Source organism: Ictalurus furcatus, chromosome 21, assembly GCF_023375685.1.
Source record: "Ictalurus furcatus strain D&B chromosome 21, Billie_1.0, whole genome shotgun sequence".
Lineage (NCBI taxonomy): Eukaryota > Metazoa > Chordata > Actinopteri > Siluriformes > Ictaluridae > Ictalurus > Ictalurus furcatus.
In genome coordinates this window covers 2,439,672-2,464,914 of record NC_071275.1, presented here as the reverse complement: position 1 = coordinate 2,464,914, position 25,243 = coordinate 2,439,672, and the positions used below count along the sequence as shown (strand labels likewise).

Here is a 25,243-nt window from a genome sequence, read left to right as displayed (position 1 = left end):
TCGAACCCGCATCCTGGGAGAGAAAGGAGAGACGAGGTGAGGAAGAGAAGGAGCAAGCATTAGAGACAGATAAAGAGGGAGAGAGGAGAGAGAAAAAAGAAAACACTGGTTCTACTGTCCCCAGATGTCCTGGCAGATGGTAATCACACCACCCCTTTTCAGGTGGACAGCAGTGTTTCCTCCACCTCCTGGTGGATGGCAGCAACTCCTCCTTCCTCCCTGGCAACCACTCCATGCCACACTTTCTCAGCGCCACAATCCTCCCACAGCCACAAGGCCTCGCCGACACATAAAGTTTGATCATAAACAGAACTCAAACAGAAGGTAAAACACAAATGTAGGTCAAACATAAAGGTGCATATGCCTCCATCTCTCTCTCTCACTGGTGCTTCCAGCTGCTCCTTTATTACTTTCTCCCACTGATTAGATAACTCACTGCTAGGCGTGCGTCCTCACAACCTGGCTTCTCCCTCCTCCTCATCACATATATAATTAAAAATTGCATGCTATCTGACAGGCTAATTAGCAGTTAGTCTGAACATTCTGCAGTTTTTGTAACCAACACTCTTTAAAGTCATTTTTCTTCAAGCGTTCTTAGCATTTCTTCTGGAGAAATTCTACTTGGAACTCAGATTGGCTCTATATAGAACCTTGAAGACAGACAAAACAAGGACCACTTGAGGGTTGTAGATATATCCCTTCTTATTCTAAATCACTGTTAAATCATATGACATACAGTTTACAAGTTTACAGCATCTTCACTCTTCCCTCCTGTGCAGTTAATGGTAAATTAAAGTTTTTGTATCTTTGCTGGCTGTCAAACATTCACACAAAAAATTTTCAGAAATGCTATGGTAGCAAGCTTGGTCTGATTTGAACTGTTTGTGTGTTTCAGGGCTGTAAAATTCAGGGCTGTAAAAATGGGGAAGACCGGAAGTAAGTTTGTCCGGACAGAGTCCTCAACAGATGGAGTTCAATCACTGGTAAGGCATGACTGTCTGTTAGGAAGACTGTTTCAATACACAGTATTACTTGACTTGGTATGTTTCAATAATTTGAAATAACCTAAATTCAGCTGTGCAAATCCTAAATCTGCGTGAAAAAATTTAAAGACTTGCATGCTGTGATGAGGCAGGATGCAAGTGCATGCTCAAACTGTGAGGTTTATTAGGGTAAATCTGCAAATTATCATCATAATCTGAAGCAGGGGTAGATTGTACAAATGTACCACCATGTATACACATACTGTACATATACTCGTTCACACCTAAGGGAAATTTAGCATAGCTTCTACCAACTCCACGGAAGGTGGAAGGAAATAGGAGAATCCAGAGTAAACTCATGTGGACATATGGAGAACAAGTGAAGTTCCACACATACATTAACAAAAACAAGGCATAAATCAAAACAAACAAAAAACTTTTCCAGGTTATGCATAATTACATGTGAATAGTGATCTATTATTCATGAATGAGCCAGTGGTCTGTGGTAGCTGAATGGTTACGACATTGTACTTCTGCTAGCAAGGTTCTGAGTTCCAGTCCCAACACTGCCAAACTTCTACTGCTGGGCTCTTGAGCAAGACCCTTATCTATCAACTGCTCGGTTGTGTAAAATGAGATAAATACAAATTGCTCTGGATAAGGGTACTGTATCTGCCAAAATTACATAAATTTACAGGGTCCAGGGTTTGGTGTGAATGAGTGTCTGAATGGTGCCCTACGATAGACTGATGTCCCATCTTGGATGAATTAATCTGCCAGTACTTTTAGCATTAACTAAAAACAGAAAGGGTAGGTACTTATTGAACACCATATTCTCATTAGTCATTGGACATAGTATATGACTATCACAAAGAAAAATAATTACACAAGGTCTGTTATCTAGTTTGCATAGCAGAGATGATTTAATGCAAAGTTACTTATGTAATTATAGTGAGGAGTAATTCTTCCTTTTAAATAACCCAGCCTCCATTAGCCAGATTTAATGCATTCCATTTATATAGCACCTTTCTAACACTTAAGGTTGCTGTACAAAAAAAGACTAATAGGTGTCAGGGATTGTAAGTGTGGATATTTACTGAGGAAACCACACACAAGTCAAGTGCAAAACTGTCATGATCCAGCCAGAGGCCCTTGCATTTCCCCGTGTCCCTGTTTTTTCCCTTCCCCACATGTTCAGTGTATTCTCTCCCTTGTGTTTCTGCTTGTGTGTGTGTGTGTGTGTGTGTGTGTGTGTGCATGTGTCTCTGGACATAGCACTCCACATCTCAGGCCACCTGATTGAATCATGGACTCACCTGCTTTTCATCAGCTCATCAATCAGCAGCATATATAAACCCCGGTTCACCAACCACTCATCACCAGATTGTTCCGGCTTCAGTGTGGTACACATCCAGCCTTTTTTGCATTTTCATTGTGATTATATCCAGTGTTTCTTTGTTAAGTTTCCCCATGCTTATCCTGTCTTTATTCCCTCGTGTTCCAGGTCCAGCACCCATGCTACTGCCTGCTCTCCCACGGCTCACATCCTGCTATGCCCAGCACCACCTGCCTCCCTTGTGGTTCACCAGCACTTTGTGCCGTAGCGCATCAGCTGAGCCCTCAACTCTCCTGTGGCGGCCCCAAATCCCGACCCTGACTGCACTTTATGCCAGTCATTTATCACACAATCCAGCCTCTTCTTCTCATCGATAAATCCTGCTAACCTTCAGTCACTGTGTCTGTGTTCAGCATTTGGGTTCCCCAGTCTCTGTGTCCTTACCAGAACAATCTGGCCACCATGGACCCAGCAGAACCAGACCCTGATGAGCTCTGTCCCATCAATGTGCGCTCCTGGGACAGCATGAGTAACAACTTTGCGCCCTTACCAAGAGCCACCAAGCCATAGCCCACCAGATTGGGCTCCTCACTGAGGAGCTCTACCGTATCCTCCCCCAACTGGCCCAGACATCTTCTGGCTCCAATCCCAATCTGTCTACACCAGCGACCCTTCCTGCTCCTCCTCCTTGTCCATCACGGCATGAAGCCCATGTCCTAGATCCAGAACCCTATGTGGGCAACTTAGGGAGGTGCAAGGCCTTCCTGCTCTAGGGTTCCCTCATGTATGCCCAGTGTCCCCATACCTATGCCTCAGAGGAAGCCAAGGTGGCCTGTATCATGGGACTTCTAAGGGGGGATGCCCTAGCTTGAGCCACTGCTGTGTGAGGGTAACAGCCCCCTCTTCGGTCCTCCATCTCTTCCTTCACTGATGAGCTCCAGAGAGTTTGCCACCACCAAGGGAAGGAGGCTGCCATGTGTCTACTCTCCCTCCACCAGGGGCCCCGCAGTGTAGCAAAGTATTCAGTGGAGTTCCGTGTCCTGGCCGAGAGAGACTGGGTGGAACAAGGAGGCACTCCAGGGAGAGTTCCTGAACAGACCCGGTGAGCAGAGGAAGGATGAGCTGGCTGTGAAAGATGAATCAGATTCTCTTGATGTGCTGATTTCCCTCGCCATTCAGCTGGATACCCACCTGTGAGAGCGGCGCTGAGAGAGGGCCGACTGCCCCCAAACCCCCCGTCTGCCTTCCCTCTTGTCCAGCAACCCGGCTGAAGAGCTTCAGCCCTTGGGGCCCTTCCAGTTCCCCCCTGGCAGCCGAAGAACCCATGCAGGTAGGTCGGGCCCAGCTCACCACGGCCGAGCATGACTGCCAGTTCCAAGTGTCTACTGTGGCCAATCAGGCCACTTCATTGCCACCTGTCCCCTTTACCCAAAATGAGAGGCTTGCCAGTAGAAAGGGAGCTACTGGCAAGCCGCTCACCTCAGATTTCCCCATCCTGGCTCCAAGTTCCTGCTACCCTGCAACACCATCTCATATCCATCCCCCTACTTGCCCTGATTGACTCTGGTGCTCAGGACAGCTTCTTGGATCATGCATTAGCATCCCAGTCTGGCCTTCCTGTGGAATCTCTGGATCCCCCCGATGGTTAACATGCTGGACAGGAGACTCTTGGCCAAGGTGACACACCATACTGTTCCATTGCACCTGGTTCTTTCAGGTAACCACTGAGAACTCATCCAGTTCAAGATCATCTCTTCCCCTAGCTGGTCAGCTGGGAGAGTTGTCACCTGGAGTCCCTTCTGCCATTCCTCCTGTCTGAAATCTGCCCTTCCTCCCATGGGGTCTGCTAGCACACTTCCTACCCTAAGGCCACCAGACCTCTCATCCGTGTCCCTTGCGGCTGGCATAATCTGTCCTTCCTCGTCCGCCATGTGTGCTGGCTTCTTCTTTGTGGACAAGAAGGACAAGACCCTTCACCCCTGCATTGACTATCAGGGTCTCATTAACATCATAGTCAAAAATAAGTACACCCTACCGCTCCTCAACTCTGCCTTCGAACCGCTGCATGGGGCCACCATCTTCACTAAGTTGGACTTGCAGAATGCATACCACCTTGTCCACATCAGAGAGGGGGATGAGTGGAAGACAGCATTCAATACCTCCCTGGGCCACTTTGAATACCTGGTTATGCCAGTTGGCCTCACCAACACTGCGGCAGTGTTCCAAGCCCTGATCACTGACATTCCCCGAGATTTCCTGAACTGCATTGTCTTTGTATGCCTGGACGACATATTGATCTTCTCCCGAAACTCTGCTGAGCACATTCGTCATGTCCGTCAGGTCCTGCAGAGACTGTTGGAGAACCGCCTGTTTGCCAAAGAGGAGAAGTGTGAATTCCATGTCAACTTGGTCAGGTTCCTGGGGTTCATCATTGAGAGTGGGTGGGAGAGGGTGTACCCTGAGAAGATCCAAGCGGTCATCGAGTGGCCCAGACCTACCACCCGGAAACATCTTCAACAGTTCCCCGGGTTTGTGAACTTCTACTGCCAGTTCATATGAGACTACAGTCGATTTGTGGCACCCCTCACCAGGCTTACCTCCACCTCTACCCTCTTTGTTTGGACCCCTGAGACTGCAAAGCATCTCAACTCCTGTCAAGCACGTTGGGCCCTGTTCTTCGGGCGGTTCAATTTTATGATCACCTACAGCCCTGGTTCTAAGCCCGATGCCCTCTCTTGCCAGTTCTCTTCAGAGGAACGGGACACCCTAGACCCTAACACCATCCTCCCTCTGCCCAGCATGGTAGAGCAGTCACATGGGAGATTGAGTCCAAGGTTCTGAGAGCACAACACACCCAACCCGACCCAGGTAATGGGCCGCCTGGTCACCTGTTTGTCCCCTATGCTGCACGTTCCCAGGTCCTCCAGTGGATCCATGGGTACTGGTTCGCATGTCATCCTGGCTCCAACCGCACCCTAGGCTCCTTGAAATGGCACTTCTGGTGGCCTACAATGGACGCCGACAACCAAGCCATCTCCAACTGCTCCATGTGCTCCTGTAATAAGGCCCTACACTGCCCACCTGCCGGCCTACTTCAACCCCTTCTGATATGCCCCTGGTCGCACATCGCCTTGGACTTTATACCATCATCCTTACCATAATAGACCGGTTCTCAAAAGCTGTACATTTTGTGGCCCTTCCCAAGCTCCCTACTACCTGAGAAACCACAGACATCCTCATCAGCCAGCATCTTCCTCCTGCCCAGCATCCCCCAGTATATTGTCTGAGACCGCAGGCTGCAATTCGTTTTCCAGGTCTGGAGGGCATTCTGCAATGCTCTTGGGGCTACTGTCAGTTTATCCTCCGGGTTTCACCCCAGACCAATGGCCAGGTAGAGCAGGCCGACCAGGAGTTGGAAGCACCACTGAGATGACCGCCGTCGGGTTCCCGCACCCAACTATCAACCAGGCCAGAAGGTATGGCTTTTGGCCAGGGACATTCCACTGAAGATACAAGCCAAAAAACTCTTACCCTAGTACTTGGGACCATTCACCATTGACAGCATTATCAATCTATTGGCAGATAAGCTCTAGCTCCCTAGGTCCCTGCGCATCCACCCCATCTTTCATGTCTCCCAGCTCAAGCCAGTTCATGACAGCCCCCTGACATGTGCTGTGTCAACTCTCGCACTGCTTTCACATGGCCAACAGCACTCAAGCCTGCTCCAGCTCGACCTCACTCCCCCTCCCTCATGGCGCATCAGCTGAGCCCTCGATTCTGCCGTGGTGGACCCAAGTTCAAATACCGACCCCAGCTACACTTTATTGCAGTCCTATTCTATTTCGTCACTGTGTCTGTGTTCTGCCTTTGGGTCCCCCAGTCTCTGTGTCCTTAACAAAAAACAGGATCATCCAAGAACAAAAAAAACAAGAGTGAGAGCAAGAACAATGTGACATAATACATACCTTAGACTCAGAATTACTCTGGGTCCCAAAGCAGGCATTGCCCATAATGAGTGAAGTCCCCAGCAAAGCAGGAAGGTGGAGAGATGACCACCATGATTGGAGGCAGAGTGACAACATCCTTACTAAAGACAGGTAGTGGAGTGATAACATCCTTGCTGGAGTTAGGTAGCAGAGTGAAAATGTCATTACCAGAGTCAGGTGGTGGAGCACCAATGTCCCTGACTGAGTAAGGTGGACGAGTAATGAGGTCCTTGCCAGAGTCAGGTGATGGAGGGGACTGAACACGAGAAGCCTTGTCGACCATCAGGCTTGGGCATGGTTTATGAGGCTGCCTCATCAGCATCATGGAATGGGAGGCTGCCAAGGCATGGCTAGAGAGGCCACACCATAGGCATCTGTCTTGAGCTGGGCTGGTGAGACTGCCCTGTCGGCCTCTGAATTGAGCTGGGCTGGAGTGGCCACCCTATCAGCCTCTGGCTTGACTTTGGCTGGAGTGGCTACGCTATCAGCCTCTGTCTTGAGAGGCCAGCCTGTAGGTCTCTGGCTTTAGCTTGGGTGGTGAGACTGCCTCATCAGCCTCTGGATTGAGTTGTGCTGCCCCCCTGATGACTGCCCTATCAGGCATAACTGCATCAAGCCTGTGACTCACTGACATCACCAATTTGTTGGTTTCATCTTTTGAGATGCTTTTCCAATCTTTTATGGCAGCATCATTCGTTGTTTGTTTCAGGGGTTTCTCCCTTCAGTCTCCTTTTCAGGAGGTTAAATGCTGCTCAACTGGGTTAAGATCTGGTCATTGACTTGGGCAGTATAAAACCTTCCACTTTTCCAGCCTAAAAAGTCCTTTGTTGATTTGGCATTGTGTTTTGGATCACTGTCTGGTTCCATGTTAAAGTTCCTCCCGATTAATAAGGATGCATTTCTCTGTAAATCGGCAGACAAAATGTTCCTGTAATAATCAATAAAGATAAGTGAGCCTGTTCCAGAGGTAGCCATGCAAACCCAAACCATGTCACTACCTCCTCCATGTTTCACAGATGAGCTTGTATGTTTTGGATCATCAGCAAATCTTTCTTTCTCCATACTTTGTCCTTTCCATCACTTTGGTAGAGGTTAATCTTGGTTCCAGAACTTTTGTGGCTCATCTCTCTATTTCTTTGTGAATTCCAATCTGGCTTTCTGATTCTTACTGCTGATGAGTGCCATGCATCCTGTGCATCTATTGCCTCTATATTCTGGTCTCAAAGTCTTCTTTGTAAATTGAATTGTGATTCCTTAGCCCCTGCCCTGTGGAGGTTGCTGGTGATGTCAGTGACTGTTGTTTTTGGGTTTTTCTTCACAGCTGTCACAGTGTTTCTGTCATAACCTGTTGTTTTCCTTGGCTGATCGATTCGGTCTCTTGCACTTAGTACACCAGTGGGTTCTTTTTTTTCCCCTGGACATTCTGAAATGTTGTATTGGCTTTTCCCAATGTTTGTGCAATGCATCTGACTGGTTTCCCCTCTTTTATCAGCTTCAAAATGGCTTGATTTTCTCCCATAGTCAGCTCTCTGATCTTCATGTTGGACTGCATTTGTTGTTAAAAAGGACAACCTCATTTATATAGCACCTTTAAAGCAGCTTCTCAAGGCATTTTACACAATAAAAATACAAAGAAAATAAAAAATACATAGATAAAAACACAAAGCGTACAAAAAAAAAAGACTTGAATACAAAATAGTTAAAACCATTAAGAAAAAGCTAGCCTAAAAATTTGTTTTTAGCTTAGATTTAAAAACGCGTAAATTCCGTGCATCTCTAATATTAGCAGGGAGTGTATTCCGGAGTCTAGGAGCATATGGTGAGAAAGCCCTGTCCCCTACAGATCGCAACCATGTCTGTGGGACAGCCAGTAAACCAGCTTGAGAGGAGCGCAAATGACGCTTGGGAGTATATAAAGTTAAAAGTGCAGACAGATACTGTGGGGCCAGACCATGCAGTGGTCTGGATGTGAGCATAAAGATTTTGAAATCAGTGCGAAACCTGAATGGGAGACAGCGCAAGGTCTTTTTGCACAGAATGTGCACACATTGCAATTTATTTAGTGTGGTTTTAGGAATCAATACGAGAAAAAACAAAAGTGTTGATAAGCCTTTCAGTCACAGGAAAAGTATATTGCACATGTGGATCAAAAATAACTCCTAATTTTTTTTTTTTTTTAATTTGGAACTCCAAAATAGAGCCGTCTACTTTTAACATTAGTGAACCACCTTTAGGAAGCCAATGAGGAGAGCCAATAAGCAAAACCTCAGTCTTATCTTATGTGAGAGAAAAGAAACATCCACATTTTGCCCAGGCTTAGAGTGAATATACATCTGAGTATTATCTGCATAGAAGTGATAATTAAGCCTGAGAGATCTTACAATAGTAAACAGTAAGGTATGGCCTGCGTTTCTGCTGTCAGAAGCCAACCAGCCAGAAGTGAATCGATTTGCAGGGATTAAGGGCAACCCTGCTGTGGTTGGGCTTGAGAGGAGTAAATCTCAGGATTATAATGTCAAGTAGTGTCCTGAGGTGGGAAAGGAAATAGAATTTTCAAAGCATTTCACAGCAATGACAATCCCAAACTATTGTGCCCAATAGTCAAAGGTCAGCCATTATGATGTTCAGCACTTTTGAAGTAAATTCCAACATGAAGAATCAGCATATTTGTAGAGACTGAAGAAAGTGTATTTTTATATGGTGAGTATTGCATGCTTTATTATAAGGATTTCTACTGGGGTTCACTCTGTAGAATTACCACTGTGTAGCTCAGTCAGTCTTGTCTGAAAAAAATATGGCAATAAGTATCACTGGGTTTGGTAGCAATTAGGTTATTTTTTGTTTTGTTTTTTTAGCTGGTTTCACCATCACCCCAAAAATACATCTGTTAGAGTTGAATTGGACTTTTCATTCTATCATCTATCTCTCATAGAATACCATCATTGTGTTTCGTGTTAATCCAATAAAAATAGAGACGAGACTTTGTGTGGGGTTTATTGCTACGATTTTTGTTGCTGATTTATTGGTTTATTGGGGATTTTCTTTCTATTCTTATTCTGTCACACACTAATCAGACTTACTGTATTTGGGATTTAATCCAGACTTCACTGTGAAGCTGTTATTTGAATGGATCTTACATCTAATTAAAATAGTAATTTATTCCTTTCTTTAATTAAACAGTAAAACTGAAAGTGTATTTAAAGAGCAAGTGAAAGTGTCCAATCCAATAGGGTTAAATGATGCATCTTTGTGTTTATCAAAAACACCATGAATAAAAAAATCAGAAGAATCAGTTTCTGCCTAAGCTTTACTCCATGTGTTTATTATCCTGTAATATGTATTTATTCAGCATACTCCAGCGGCTGCCATCAAGAGACTTACCACAACCAGCAGGATGGATGTGAAATGGACTCATTTAGGTTTCATCTTCTTTGCAGTGCTGTCTATCATTATGACAGGCTGTTTCCTCTGGCAATATCATCTGCCCAAGCTAATGCCCGGTGAGATTAGTTTTAAATATGTATTTCTCCTAAAAGTTCCTCTTTCAGTATTCACATTTCTATGAATGTAATGTTATAATCTTCATTTGTAACCTTCTATTTGAAGGCTGCAATATAAAGGTGCAAATAGTGATTTCATGTGTCAATGTCATTCTCTGTTAATGGTTGATCCTATTACATGCTCTTTTGTTGGGTGGAAGCTGGATTAGAACATTCAAAAGCAGTTAAGGAAGAAGTGGAGTAGCTTTATACAGTGCTGTGATTTCTTCACACAATACAGACACACAATACATTTTTTGTTTAAAATATATATATATATATATATTGAAGCAAAAAAAGTTATGCAACACCTATCACCAGTGTGAAAAACTAATTGCCCCCTTAAACTTAAAATCTGGTTGTGCCACCTTTAGCAGCAATAACTGCAACCAAACGCTTCCAATAACTTCTGGGAAGGTTCACTACTGTGCTGAGTTTTTCCATTTGGAGATAACGGCTCTCGCTGTGGTTCTTTGGAGTCCCAGAGCCTTTGAAATATCTTTGTAACACTTCACAGACTGATGTATTTCAATCACCTTCTTCATCATTTCTGGAATTTCTTTCAACTTTGGCATAGTGTGTTACTGGGTAATAACTTTTAACCAACTTCATGCTGTTGAAAAAGTTATATTTAAGTGTTGATTTGATTGAACAGGGTTTGCAGTAATCAGGCCTGGTTGTGTCTGAACCCCATTATGAATGCAATTTCATAGATTTTTGAAATTAGTAACTATGGGAACAAATACATTTTCACACTGGCCCAATTGGAATTGGATAATTTTTTTCTTCAGTAAATAACATTATCATTTAAAAACTGTATTTTGTGTTTACTCAAGTTGCCTTTGTTTTAGATTTTGTTTTAATTTCTGAAACAATTTAGTATGAGATATACACAAAAACAGTAGAAATCAGGATCGGGCAAATACTTTTTCACAGCACTGTATTTGGATAAGCAATGTTTGTGGTTGTAGGCCTACATTTACATGGCAAATGGATTGCTTGTCTGACCCAATGCTATCATTTACTTTAACTTGTAAACATATGGTTTATCACATGATAAATTCATTATAGATTTTTATTCTTTAGGATACAATGTGTTCTATTAACTTTATTAATGTAGCTAGATATCAATACACCAACTGAACTTTCTGTGACCATTATATAAGGAACATAAAAATGTAAAAAGTTGTTTTTACATGTGTACTTGTGTACATAAATCCTTATTATTTCCAAAAAGCTCCGCTTATACAAACATAATATAACGGCTATTATTCACGATGGGAATTATGCAAATGTATGCAGAATTATGCACTTTCTAAATGGAACCACTTGTCTATAAGCCCTCTAAAAAAGCCCTGTGGCTAGAATACTGCTGTCAAGTGCAATACAATGTAAAATAAAAGCAAGAGACAACTTAAAAATAAATAAACAAAATATAAAGAAAGATAATGAGATATAAATGAGAAGATGTCAAGTATTAACATTTAATATTGCCACAATATTGCTGCATGAATAGTCCTAGTTATAATTGTCACATAATCACTATAATAATCACTGCAAACTTGGATTAATTTAACAATGTGGCTTCTACCCTTATTATTAGGCAGCTTATAAAATAGCTGCAATGAGTAGAGAGCACATCCTTTATTTTTGCATAACTGCTTACTGCAAAACATTTAACAGCTAACACAACAAAACTCTATGAATGCAAACTATGATGGAGATAATGAACAATAATTGCACTCAAAAAAGAATAGATTTAAACTTAAACTCTTATCTGAAAGTTAAATATTCCAATATCCCAAAACATAGAAAATATTCAGGTAACATTACTTTGCTGTCTGTACAGTTTATTATGTCACAGCTGGAGCCAACTGAGTAATCTGAGTTTAACCACATTTTTTTCAAAACTACATCATAGGAGACAGAAAGTTTGCAGACTTATATACAAAGCATATAAACAAACAGCAATCCTCATTGCAATTCAGGCTGAGTTTTGTATATTGATATCTATGTAGTCCTGAAGCCTACAGTGGTACAGAATGAGATGTGCTGGGGTTTTTTTTTCATTTTCTTTGGTCTATGAGGGCCTTTGAGCTAGCAAGCAAATCAAAACAGTGCCAAGTCCACTATCTTTAGCTAGAAAGCAACAAGGTTATCCCACCATTGATCATTAATCATTAAGGTTAGTTAGATACAGTATTTTACTTTGACAGTAATATTTATCAATGCAAAATTTTAAAATAGAGATATTAAATACAGATATCTACATTTAGTAAAAGTCTATATCCTTCTTTTCTAGTTTTGATGACATTTTGATGGCTGTGATGTGTCTAGCTGTCATTTATTTGTCACAGTTGCACCAGACTCCTTCCTTCTCGCTACGCGTTGCATGTCCTCTCCCCTCTCATCCCACTTGTACTCAAACATGAATTATGACGCAGCCTGTGTGGCAAGTAGGCTATGAAAAATAGAACATTAATTTGGCACTGAAAATTGCTCCTTGAGATAAGCAATGTCACTGATTAAGATGCTGTCTCCGGCAATGTGAAAATGAACTTTTACAGGTATGCTGCAAGTAATTAATTAAGTAGTAGTGTCGTATATATGTATTTAATATTGCCATTGAATGCTGTTCCATTGTGTATTAATTTACATTTACAAAGTCCAACCATGAATTTCAGTGTGACATATTGTGATTACAACAAGTTGTCAGGCAGTGGCCCTGGACTTAACATTGCTCCTCTCTCGAGCCAGTATCGCACAAGAAAATCAACTTAATTTCAAGGTATGATTCACAAATAACTGAGATTTCAGCAAACTCCGCCTTGCAAGCTCAGAAAACTCCTCGCTATACATGTCTAATGATGGCTTTTTAGCTGCTTTAGGGTTCCTTCTTTTTTTTTCAAACATTTTCTCCTTCATCTTTCTTCAGAAGAAGATCTGGCAAAAACTCTTAAATCTGAGAAGCTATGTCCCCGATACCCCAAGCCCACTCCACTGGAGCACCCAATCCCCTACCTGAAGGCAGCACTGGAGAAAGTAAGCATTTCCCAATTGCAAATCACCCCACCAAAAACATTAATCTCTCATAAGTCACACTTTAAAACTTTCTTTAGGATATTTGAATAGAAATTCAATTACTCCATCGAAATTCAACTGTATGCTTTCCTTAAACAGTCCAAACCTACTTAACTCATATTCCTTTTGAGCTCTATATTCCTTGGGTTAAAACCAGTTATTCCAGCACATATCAGGCAGTAAAATATTATTTGGAAAGAGAATTTATAACCACTATTTCCAGCAGCCTTAGTTGTTCTGAAAGTTTCTGAAAGCTGTAAATAATTATGTATTAATATGCAATGTCCTCTTCCAGGTGGATGCAGTTCTCAGACATAGCATCAATCCCACCAGCCTCCCCACAATATCTGCCATCGTCATTTACAATGACACCGTGTTGTGGACAGGAAACTTTGGAAAGAGGAATGGCAGTGACCCTAAATCAGCACCTCCTAATGAGTATACCATCTACAGGTGAGCTCCTGACAGTAGGGTGGACAACTTTCAGCCCATTTACGGCATTGTTCTTTATTTTTCTTGTAATTTAGCACACACTCAAACAAGTCCTCTTCCAAATGCAGATAAGGTATTCTTCTAAAAGCTATCATTTTAAACAGTTGCAAACAAAACACTTTCCAATCCAATTAACTATTTTACTCTAGCTACTAATGAATTAAAACTACTTCCCTTACATGGTCTCTTAAATCCTCCCACAAGCCCTGCCTTTCTCATAGGTTATAGAACTTTTAGAACAATTATAAACTGTATAACTGAAGACCTTCTATTATGTGAAGAGTAACTCAAAAACTGTGTGACAAGAATGTGAAGAGCATTTTGAAGTAACGTCAAGTAGATTTGGTGAAGGTAAGTGCGAGCTTGATTTTATTAACAATCCAAATTAGAAGATAATTTTGTGGTCCAAAAACCAGGTAGTTGATCAGTCAAACAGAGCAATGCAGGATGAATTCAAAATCAAGAGAAAAAGCAAAAGTCAAACCAGGAATAACAACAGAAAAAAAAAAAAAAACACTCCGAATTTCACATTGTGTTTAAAGATGTAATGACAAATCTATTAAAAGACATATAACACTACATTGGCCGTGCAAGTATTGAATATATGTAATATTTAAACCAACTTAATGTAAAAATATTTAATATGGAAGTTATAATAATTGCTTTTGAAATCTGGTTTATGAACACAATGCACAAAAACTCTTTAGTGTTTATATTCCTTTTATTTATTTTCAGAATCGTAATGAACTATGCATCTGTTTTTTTTTTAGGTCATTATCTAAACAAGTAGATAATCTTAATATAATATACATATGAATATATATTGAATGTCATTATCATGTATAAATAGCCTTCCTGCAAGCATTATTATTGTGTAAAGTAAATTTCTTCTGAGACATACTGGCCAGACAGATAAGAGATGTTACTGCTAGCTGGCACAGTACACGATCAAATTGCCAAGTAAACCATGATTTAAGGAGATAGCATCCATGTAACAGACTGTAAGTATTTTTGGACTCCAACTGCCTCTAACTGATTTTCTCAGTTATAATGGACTGATGCCTGTATGGAATGAGAGAGTGTCAGTTACAAGCTACAGACACTTCTGGTTTTCAGAGGTTCAAATCGATCTATTTACATGCTTCTCTTTCAGAATAAATTGCCTGTGGGTCTGCAGCCAGAAGCATCGACTGTATAACTGCACTACTAGTGCTTTCAATACATGAAGAAAAATAAACAAATTGCATTTTTAACTTAATTTATGAAAAAAGAATGGAGGAAAGGATTAATTATGGGACCTGAACTGTAATTTTCTTATGAAATGACTTCTTTTATATGGTAGATTGTTTAGTTTCAGAGTAATACCTTAGAATGTAATGTGGCCATAATTTTCAAAAGGTAACAATAAGCTTACCTCGTGTTAATCTGAAATTATGTTGGCTAATTGCTGTATATGCATTCAGGCTCATTCCCAACTGAGAAAGAAGGCAGTGATATGTCCAAATTAGCGTATGCTGATTTTCCTATTCATGTTTTGAAAAAGCAATTAAAAGTTATACTTGCTCTGATAATTCCTGAGTTATACTCAAGAGGTTTCATTTCAAGTCTGAATAAAAACTTGGTAATGCTATTATTAAGTGTTAATGACAATTACAATGCCAAAGCGTTTTATGAGTAATACATTTTAATACTAGTATTAAAATTACTATTAGTATTACTAGTAAAAACATCTATAGTGGAGATGGACAAATACTCTAATACTACTCTAATTCTGTTATGATGTGCTGTGGTTTTTCTTTTCATCTAAAATGCTATAAATCCAATACTAGAACTTTGATTTTACAGTTGGTGTGGCACATTTGAGCCCCTTACAATAACAATTATAATAAATCTGTTATATAATAAATCTGTCTGCATCTTGCAGCATTGCATAAAATAAACTTAAATAAAACAACTAAACACAATTAATGCTCTAAATATTAAATTACAAGTCAGCACGGTTTCCTTTTTCAAGGGTCAATTGCATGTCACACAATAGTGTGCCTAATGAATCATTAGCTTGCAGTGTCTAATATTGGCAATAGAAAATCTTCCAGTAATACAAATGCGGTATTCAACCACAGCAGAGATAATAACAAAAGTCTGGACACCAGGCTGTTATATGTTGATGTTGAATTCAGATGAAGCTGCTGTCATAGAAGATGCTTCCTGGAAGTTAACATGTTGTCAGCTTTGCTAATATTGTCTGGTCTTTAACTCTCCTTTCAGCAACATTTGTGAGTTTGTTTTTGGTTTTTTTTTACATTCTTTATAGCTCTTATAATTTGCATTGTGTTGACATTATATTAGTTTCATTTGAGGGTGCATCAGCAGAACAAAATCACCACAACACAAAACAAAATCCCAAGACACCAAATACTTTCCAACAACACAAATGCTGGAAAAATGCAAAACCATGTCAGGGATGTCCCCGAGCACTGAACACCGAAACGGGCATAAGCGGTGCTTCCAGGTTGTGACAGATTGTTTATTTTAACAGGTGTTTTTGGTTTCATTCATGTCCCATCTCCTTCCCTGTCTTCTCATTGTTATATTTTTCATGTGTGATGTCTGTCTCACCTGTTCCTAGTTTCCCCCATGATTATTCGGTGTATCTAAACCACCTGTGTGTCTTCGTGCATCGTGTGGAATTGATTTAAACGTTTTGCCACTTGTTTCCACGGCTGTTTACATCATTTCTTGATCTTGGTTTATGCTTTTGGATTACCCTTGTTATCACTGTTTGTACATTGCCCGACCCTTGCCTGTTTTGTGGATTAGATTTTTGATCACGATTTAGATTTGTCTGCCTGCCTCTCAATAAAAGCATTTTATTGCATTTGCATCCGTCTTTACGCCCGTTTCCGGACACACCACAAATTATCACAAAAATAAAACTGAACCTGACAACACAACAACAATTCAGGGGAAAAAGGGAAGGCTGAAATTACAAGGAAACATATTTTATTGAGCCTATAAAATCTTCTTGTTGTTGTTTTTAAAGATTCATATTTATACAGCAGTGCAAAAAATTGGTTTAAAAAATCCTTAAAGGTTACTTGGATGTTAACAGTTAATAGTTTAAACATACAACCGTTCACTGAACCTTTTCTAAAAAGGAAACGCTCTCTGTAAGGTGCTACATCAAAAGAAAGTTTCCTTGTTGTCTGTTGTAGTTTTTCCTAAGGGAAACAAACTCGAGAACCCTTTAGGGTCCTAGTTGATACCCTTTGAGAGTCTGCGAGCCAAAAATATTAGACTCACTGTTGAAGAAAATCCCCATATGTGTATGTGCTGTCTTTAGGATTGCAAGTATATCTAAGATCTTCCCCACTCTGATGCTCTACCGGCTATGGGAGGATGGTAAAGTGGGCTCATTAGATGACCCACTGGAGAAGTATGTGGAGAATTTCACCATCAAAAACCCACTGGGGAAGAGCAAAAATTCCGAGTTGAAATATGTGACAGATGGTCTGATCTTCCTGGATAGCAGTGAGGTTCAGATTCGCTCTTCCTCAGTTACCCTGCGTAGAATGGCCAGTCATCTCTCTGGTAAGTGACTTCCTACTTCATCTTACTGTTTCTGTCTTTCTTTATGACCCATCTCCAACCAACACGTCTCTCATTGTGAATTTAACTATATGGCCTTATCACTCTTATCACTCAATAAAGCTATTTCACCCCTCCTAACTGCCAAGGGCAGTGCAAAACACATGAATAAACTCTTGCCACAACCATACAACAGCCATTCCCTTTTACGTTGCCTGTGAGCATGTTGGACTGCTTGACCACAGTATGAAGTTATCTACTTAGCAGATTGTGACTATTGTCAGAGTTACTGTATCAATGCCCTTCCTGCAAAACTGGTCATAACCTCCTCTTATTTGCTTTCTACTTGGTCGGTGTCTTTTCTTATTATATTACAACACTTATTCTTAACGCACTATTGGGATTTGTAGCACCCATTAGACTGAAGTTGGTTTATCCTTTGTGTGCACTACTGCCCTGTATTTAGCAAGTCACTCACCATTTTTGTATTTGGACATTCAACTCTACGGTTATGTGGGGTTGGGGAGTTTTTCTCCACTGTGTTTGTGGCCTCATCTGCATTAAGTAGATATTATTCACCGTGTAGATGACTTGCATGCTTTTTGTTGGTGGTATGTGATGCAGTGTGGTGCCTTTCCTAGTTGGTAGGAGAAACTCAGCTCCAGTTCGACGTTCCATTAAAAATTTTTAGAGATCAAAGGGTCCTCCAATGAGCCTGGGGCTGTCTGATTGAGCCAAAGATTATGAATGGCTGTATACACTCTAGGAGCATTCAGAGAGTGGTGGTGTTAGGGTTAGCAGTGCCAGATGCTACCAACTACTCCTCTGCTGTTCTACTGCTTCGCTGTGTGTCTGTTTGCTGTGTTGCTGCTTTGGTGAAATTTTCCCTATGTACTGCCTTGCCATGCTGCATTCTGTTTACTTTAGCCATGCTTTGGCCTTGCCACGCTGCTTCGGGTACAATTTCTTCACTGTGTTGTTATGGCTTTGTTATAAGTGACAGTGTTTGTGTTCACTGCCTGATTGAGTTGCACCTGTCAGTGACTACATTCACTGTGTTAGGCCTGCAGCCAAGTCATTCCTCATTTGTTAGCCCTTTGGACTTAATTGGAAGCTTTTTTCTTTTATGTGGCTCATTAAGGTATTACTATGCAGTGGAGGTGAGTTGTACCCATTATCACAGAACTGAATTAATTCCTCTCAAGTGTCCTATATGGACTAAGGTGTGTTCAGTATAGTAGTGTATTTTCTATTTGTCTTTTGCCTTTCCCCTTAATTTTGTAATGTAGCACTTTTATGTACTTTTTCTTTTCTGTTTTTCCATTTTTTTATATATTCTTTGTTCCGAATTTCTTCAGGCTTATTGGGTTTTATTCAACCTTATTGGATTTCAGATGTTTTTAACTTTCTTTGTAAGAAACATGAATGCATCTGAGAATTCACATCTCTGCTTTTATTCTGTTATTTAGATGAAACCTTGTGATTGGGGAGCAATATGGCTATTAACTGTTCTATTCTTCATGAAGTTAAACCAATAGAGTCCCTGGTTCCCTCAGGGTGTTGTAGTCATTACAGTTATTCTATTCTCTTTTTGTATTGGCCACAGCCATTGATGTGCTGTGTCCACACGTGCACTCATGGGCTGTGCCAAGTGTGCGACCACACAGAGCCATGCGGCTTATGCCTTTACAGGGCCTCACACCTGGCCATGCAATACTGTAGTTTTTTTATCATTTGATTTGATTTGATTTGATTAAACTTTGTCATTGAGGAGAGTACATGAACAAAGCCAACGAAATGCAGTTAACATCTAACCAGAATTGATGGCTGTGGCTCATATATCATTGGACAATGCAATGCAACTTACAACATCAAACAGCACATATGATGGCAATGTTTTCCATGCGATAGTGCAAGGACTTTATTGACAGCTTTCATGGGAATTCATGCAAGCGTACCACATGCACTTAGGTTCTGTGGCACAAGCTATGAATAATATGATGAATCATGAGCAGGTCATTATTTGACACATGCATGTAACTGGTACTTGTAGTTTCATTATTTGAAGCACTATGCCTAGATATGCTCATACACAGATAATTCACAGATATGTAATGAAGGCGTCTGCTTAAAACATATGAAATTGCATGCCACAAACACTGTAGCAAACAGATGCTAGCATTGGAGCGGTCATTCGGAAAAAAAAGACCCCTCAGTAAGGCTGATTGAGACCTCACTCCTGGAAGTGGGGCTTCTGGGCCAGGACAAGGGCCAACTTAGTTTATAAATGTCATGAAGTATGATTATCTCAGTCCATCCTGCTGGATGCAGTATGTGCAAATGAACTCTGCAGAACCTGAGTTGTGTCTCTGGGTCGCTCTTTGAGCTTGCTGCAAAAGAATGAGGGTTCAGGTTCTTTTGCCCCAGCATGCCCCAAACAATCTATTTGCAAGATGCCTTTAGAGCACCACACCCTGGTCCCACCTTCTATTGACTACAGAAAGCACTCCTGCCTTGCAGTACTTTTAGGTAGGGGAGCCACACACTTCTGATAAGTGCCTAAGTGCCCCTAGGCATTGTTATGGATGTGCCAGCAACAAAAGCTGAAAAATATTAGCCCCACTAATTCTAAATCTAGGGAGTGTTTTACCTTGTGTAATTACCTGAAACATGACTGTCACTGGAAGGCAAAATGAATCAACTCTCTGGGCTAGAAAGTATCAGCCTGAGCCCCCCTCCACTAAACACCCCCCCCCCCCCCCGCGCACAAAATAATCCTCAAGGCATTTATTAATAGCATATAATCTGATATGAGTGAAATTTTTACTTGTGCTACTTCATCTATATCATGTACATTTTCTTCATAATTACTATTTATGCATATTTTAAAATATTCATACTATTGTAGTTTAAAATTGTTCTATGCACGTTTGTAATCCTGTTATATTATACAAAACCCAAGTCAATATTCTAATAAACTGAAAAAAAAGGATTTTCCAAATAATGAGATAAAAGGGGTTAAATATGATTTGGCTTGTGCAGACTCCTTCTCCTTGTACCAATCCACACAGCATTTATACAAATATATCCAACCTTGCAATAAATAAACAAACTTTTTTATCTCTGCATGAGTTTCTAACCATTTTATGTGATATGTAGGTTTACCAAGAAGACTTCGCTCCACTAACCTGCTGTGGAAGGGCAAGACTCAAGCTGCAATCAATCTTCTACAGGATGATGTGCTGGTTGCAGATCCAGGAACCAAGTATGTCTCTTTTTTAAATTCATGATAGTACAGCACACTGTAGAGTTTAATTTCCTCTCTGCTCTATTACACCATAGGACTGACAACGTGAGTTAGAAAATAACACAATAAGAAAGAAATATACTACATGGCCAAATGTTTGTGGACACCTGACCATCACACCCATATATGGGCCTTCTCCAAACTGTTGGCACAAAGTTGAAAGCACACAATTGTATATAATCAGGCTTGGGGAGTAACGGAATACATGTAATGGCGTTACTTAATCAGGACACAAAAAACTGGTAACTGTAATACATTACAGTTATGTCAAAAAACAATGTAATCAGACTGCAGGTACATTTTGTAAAAAAAATAATAAATTAAAAAATAAAATGTGAATACTATCAGGATTACATTTTTTCATTTAAAACCAAAGAAATTAATCTTTTGACAAAACACAATATAGACAGCTGTTTGATTATAATTCTGGTTCTCTCTTGCCAGTCATGACTCACATGAGCAGTCTCCTGGTACAGTTACTTTGGTAGAAATGAACACACATTGTCCTCTGAAATGTTTATGTTAGGGTGACCATACGTCCTCTTTTTGAGACCTTAAAAAAGATTTCTAATTTTGAGAAAATGACTGGGATTCGGTTTTAGTTTATGATGTGCTTATGGTGTAATACTGCAACATGTGTGCACATATTTGCATTGGTTTAACCCCTCACTGTAATTCCCACCTTCTCGCACACCATCTGGTCGATTCTAAAAGGCTTGCAGAAACTATTGGCCAAATTCTGCCTCTCAACCATTACTCTACTCTCAGTGAACACACGAAGGTGAAGTACTGTTGTGTACGGTGTCAAACAGTTGTTTGACAATAGCAGCAAACAGCTGTCCTGAGTTGAAACAATGCCCATGGCCATATAAGTCCATTTTTAATTTCAAGTTATCACATTGTTTCGAATTACATGGCCATTCAAATGTGTAAATAATGGCAGAAGGGGCAGAAGGTACACTTGTGGCATCTAATATTTTATTTTATTCCATGCAAAATAACGTAGGAATTTATATATATTTATGTGATGCTAATAGTGTGACTTTTTCAGTGTATTAAAATTTGCATTCATAGTTTATTCACTGTTTTGAATGTTATTAAGACACGAAAAAAAAAGGCATCCTCTTTTTGGAAAACCAGAGTATGGTCACCCTAACTTTTGTGATGTAATGTTACCCACATCAGGGACAGTGATCTTTTATTTATTCATTTGTTTATTTATTTTCTTAAAACAAATCCAAACATTGCACATGTTGTTAAGCTCTAAAATAAGCTCTAACTAAAAGTATTTTAAATCATATTGCTTTTCTCTTGACTTTATTTACATACAGTGGTGCTTGTGAACCTTTAGAACCCTTTGTTCTATATCTGCATAAATATGACCTAAAAACATCATTAGATTTTCACAAACCCTAAACATAGATAAAGAGAACCCAATTAAACAAATGAGACAAAAATATTACACTTGTTCATTTATTTGTTGAGGAAAATGATCCGATATTAAATATCTGTGAGTGGTTAAAGTGTGTGAAGCTTTGCTTTCAGTGTCTGGTGTGGCCCCCTTGTGCAGCAATAACTGCAACTAGACGTTTCTGGCAACTGTTGATCGGTCCTGCACATCGAGTTGGAGGAATTTTAGCCCGTTCCTCAGTACAGAACAGCTTCAACTCTGGGATATTGGTGGGTTTCCTCAATTAACTGATTGCTTCAGGTTCTTCCACAACATTTCTATTGATTTATGGTCAGGACTTTGACTTGGCGATTCCAAAACATTAACTCTAGTTTTCTTTAACTATTCTTTGGAAGAACAACTTGTGTGCTTAGGGTCGTTGTCTTGCTGCATGACCCTCTTTCTCTTGAGATTCAGATCATTGACAGATGTCCTGACATTTTCCTTTAGAATTCGGTGGTATAATTCATTGTTCCATCACTGATAAAATCGTCCTGGCCCAGATGCAATTAAACAGGCCCAAACCATGAGATTACCACCACCACATTTCACAGATGGGATAAGGTTCTTATGCTGGAATTCAGTGTTTTCCTTTCTCCAAACATAACCCTTCTCATTGAAACAAAATTTTTTATTTTGGTCTCATCTATCCACAAAATATTTTTCCAACAGCCTTCAGGCTTGTCCACGTGATCTTTGGCAAAATTCAGACAGGCAACAATGTTCTTTTTGGAGAGCAGTGGCTTTCTCCTTACAACCCTGCCATGTGCACCATTGCTGTTCAGTGTTCTCCTGATGGTGGACTCATGAACATTAACATTAGTCAATGTGAGAGAGGCCTGTAGTTGCTTAGCTGTTACCCTGGGTTCCTTTGTGATCTCGTGGACTATTACATGTCCTGCTCTTGGAGTGATCTTTGTTGGTCTCCACTCCTGGGGAGGTTAATAATGGTCTTGAATTTCTTCCATTTGTACACAATCTGTCTGGCTGTAGATTGGTGGAGTCCAAACTCTTTAGAGATGGTTTTGTAAACTTTTCCAGTCTGATGAGAATCAACAACTCTTTTTCTGAGGTCCTCAGAAATCTCCTTCGTTCATGCAATGATACACTTCCACGAACATGTGTTGTGAAGATCAGACTCTGATAGATTCCTGTTCTTTAAATAAATCAGGGCGCACACCCATACCTGTTTGTTATCCCTTTGATTGAAAACACCTGACTCTAATCTCGCCTTTATTTTCACCTATAAACTGCTAATGCTAGAGGTTCACATACTTTTGCCACTCGAAGATATGTAATATCATTTTCCTCAATAAATAAATGACCAAGTATAAGATTTTTCTTTGTTTAATTGGACTCTCTTTATCATCTTTTAGGACTTGTGTGAAAATCTAATGATGTTTTAGGGCATATTTATGCAAATATTTTTAACATTTTTAAAGGGTCACTAACTTTCGAGCGCCACTGTATGTGACCATTAAGTAATCTAAAAGTAATCAGATTACATTACTTTCATATTGTGATACTTGGATTACGATATTGTTTACATTTTTTATGAAGTAGTTTGTAACTGTAACGGAATACATTTTTAAAGTAAAGCTTCCAACCCTGTATATAATGTTTTAATGTCTTCGTATACTGAAGCATTATAATTTCTATTCATTCGCACTAAGAGGCCTAGCCCAAATACATGACAATGCCACTGTGCACAAAGCAAAGTAAAAGAAGACCTTGGTTTGCCAAGGTTGCAGTGGAAGAGCTCAAGTGGCCTACACAGTGTCCCAACATCGACCCCATTGGGATGAGCTAGAATGCTGACAGCACCCTTGGCCCTCTCACCCAACTTCACTGCATGACCTCAATAATGCTTTGCAATACAAAAAAATGCTCCAAAATCTAGTGGAAAGCCTTCCCAGAAGAGTGAAGGTTATTATATAAACAAAGGTGGACTATTTCTGGAATGGGATGTTCAAAAACCACATAAGGGTGTGAGTCAGATGTCCACATACTTTAGGCCATATAGTGTAACACAGTTCTGGACATAAAGTAGACCTATGTAAACCGTGTAAAACACCATTAATATAATATTTCATTCATTGTTTCTTAAGAAATCTATTTTGTTTCCTTAAGATGTCACTACAGCAACTTGGCTTTTTCCTTGTTGGCCCATGTCCTGGCTGAGAGGGTGTTGGGTTTGAATTACCAGCGCTGGATTACTGACAACATCCTTGACAGGTTGGGAATGGAGGACACGGGCTTTGATATCACCCCCAGCATTCAGAGTCACATGGCTGTTGGCGTCTATGCCAATGGCCAACCTGCACCACTTTATGACCTAGGCTGGTATCAGCCATCGGGGCAGATGTTCTCTACAGCTGCTGATCTGGCCAAACTAGCCATGATGCTTCTTGGCACTTATCATCGCAAGCTTCTGGAGCCAGACACTGTAAAGATAATGCTCACTCCCTTGTTCCACTGTGATAAAGATTACTTTGCCAACCGCACTGGAACTCCATGGGAGGTGAACGAACAGCTTGGTTATGAGTTACTTCGTAAAGATGGGGACTTGGATGGGTACTCCGCCACATTCTCCCTAGTACCTCGACTCAAAATCAGTATGGTTGTTCTGATGGCAGGTACAAGGCCTCAGAACCAGGATGTGATATCCAAGGCCTATTCATATATCATTCCAGCCATGGAGAAAGCTTTCAGAGATGCCAAGCAGGTCCTTGTGCCTCCCCCCAATCCTGTGCCATATGTAGGGTTCTACACATACAGTAACATCACCTTTTATGAGATCAAAGCTGGACCAGAAGGAGTCCTCATCATGCAGCAGTTTGGGCCTCAAATTGAGAGCTTGATTCCTGAAAAATACCGAACCATAAAGTTGTCTTACCTTGTAGATCGAGTTTTTAGAGTTGTGTTTGAGAAACAATACCCCTGCATTTTACAGGTGGGTTCTGCCTCAGTGTCATTGGAAGCCCAGGATGGACAGCTCTTCAATTTCTATATGTTTGGTAAATTTGGGTTATCCCCTGGCTTTGATGCACCAGGTTTGAACACTTACAATGTGGTCCGAATCACCCACAGACCCATATTTTCAAAGTGAAGTCTAATATCCAAAAAACTAGAGACTGTGCAGTATATGGCAGAATAAATGGCAGAAACATTAGGGTATGTCACTTTTGACCAACTCTAAATCTGCATGATTGAAATCTTATATCATAGTTGTTGAACCCATGATTTTCCTCAGGTACTCTGGTTTCCTCCCCTAGTCCAAAGACGTGCTGTAGGCTGATTGGCATTTCCAAATTGTACGTAGTGTGTGAATATGTGTGCGATTGTGCCCTGTGATGGATTGGTATCCCTCGCCTTGTGCCCGAGTTCCCTGGGATAGATTCCAGGCTCCATTGCAACCCTGTGTGGGCTAAGCGGTATAGAAAATGGATAGATGGATGAATCAATTCTCTTCAAACTTTTT

General features: G+C 40.6%; 1 protein-coding gene across 2 annotated transcripts; it reads left to right on the top strand.

The window, feature by feature from the left end:
- Window positions 1-920: 920 nt before the first annotated feature.
- On the top strand, window positions 921-25,020 carry lactbl1b (lactamase, beta-like 1b). 2 transcript variants are annotated; one of them, XM_053653449.1, is made up of 8 exons: window positions 921-983; window positions 4,705-4,719; window positions 9,655-9,805; window positions 12,780-12,886; window positions 13,221-13,378; window positions 16,761-17,008; window positions 20,165-20,270; window positions 23,893-25,020. In XM_053653449.1, the coding sequence occupies exons 1-8, from the start codon at window positions 921-923 to the stop codon at window positions 24,869-24,871; spliced, it is 1,827 nt and encodes a 608-aa protein (XP_053509424.1). In that variant the 3' UTR covers window positions 24,872-25,020. The 2 variants fall into 2 exon arrangements, 1 of the variants encoding a protein (XP_053509424.1); XR_008388905.1 differs by lacking the exons at window positions 921-983; window positions 4,705-4,719; window positions 9,655-9,805; ... (2 more) ...; window positions 20,165-20,270; window positions 23,893-25,020 and adding an exon at window positions 11,791-12,632 and having other exon boundaries at window positions 12,780-12,838.
- Window positions 25,021-25,243: the final 223 nt, after the last annotated feature.

What these genes read in the sequence shown, in the direction of transcription:
- lactbl1b (XM_053653449.1), top strand. Translation starts at nt 921, where the DNA reads ATGGGGAAGACCGGAAGTAAGTTTGTCCGGACAGAGTCCTCAACAGAT. An exon ending in TGAAGGCAGCACTGGAGAAA is followed by an intron (nt 12,887 to 13,220) that starts GTAAGCATTTCC and finishes GTCCTCTTCCAG; the next exon opens with GTGGATGCAGTTCTCAGACA. An exon ending in AATGAGTATACCATCTACAG is followed by an intron (nt 13,379 to 16,760) that starts GTGAGCTCCTGA and finishes TGCTGTCTTTAG; the next exon opens with GATTGCAAGTATATCTAAGA.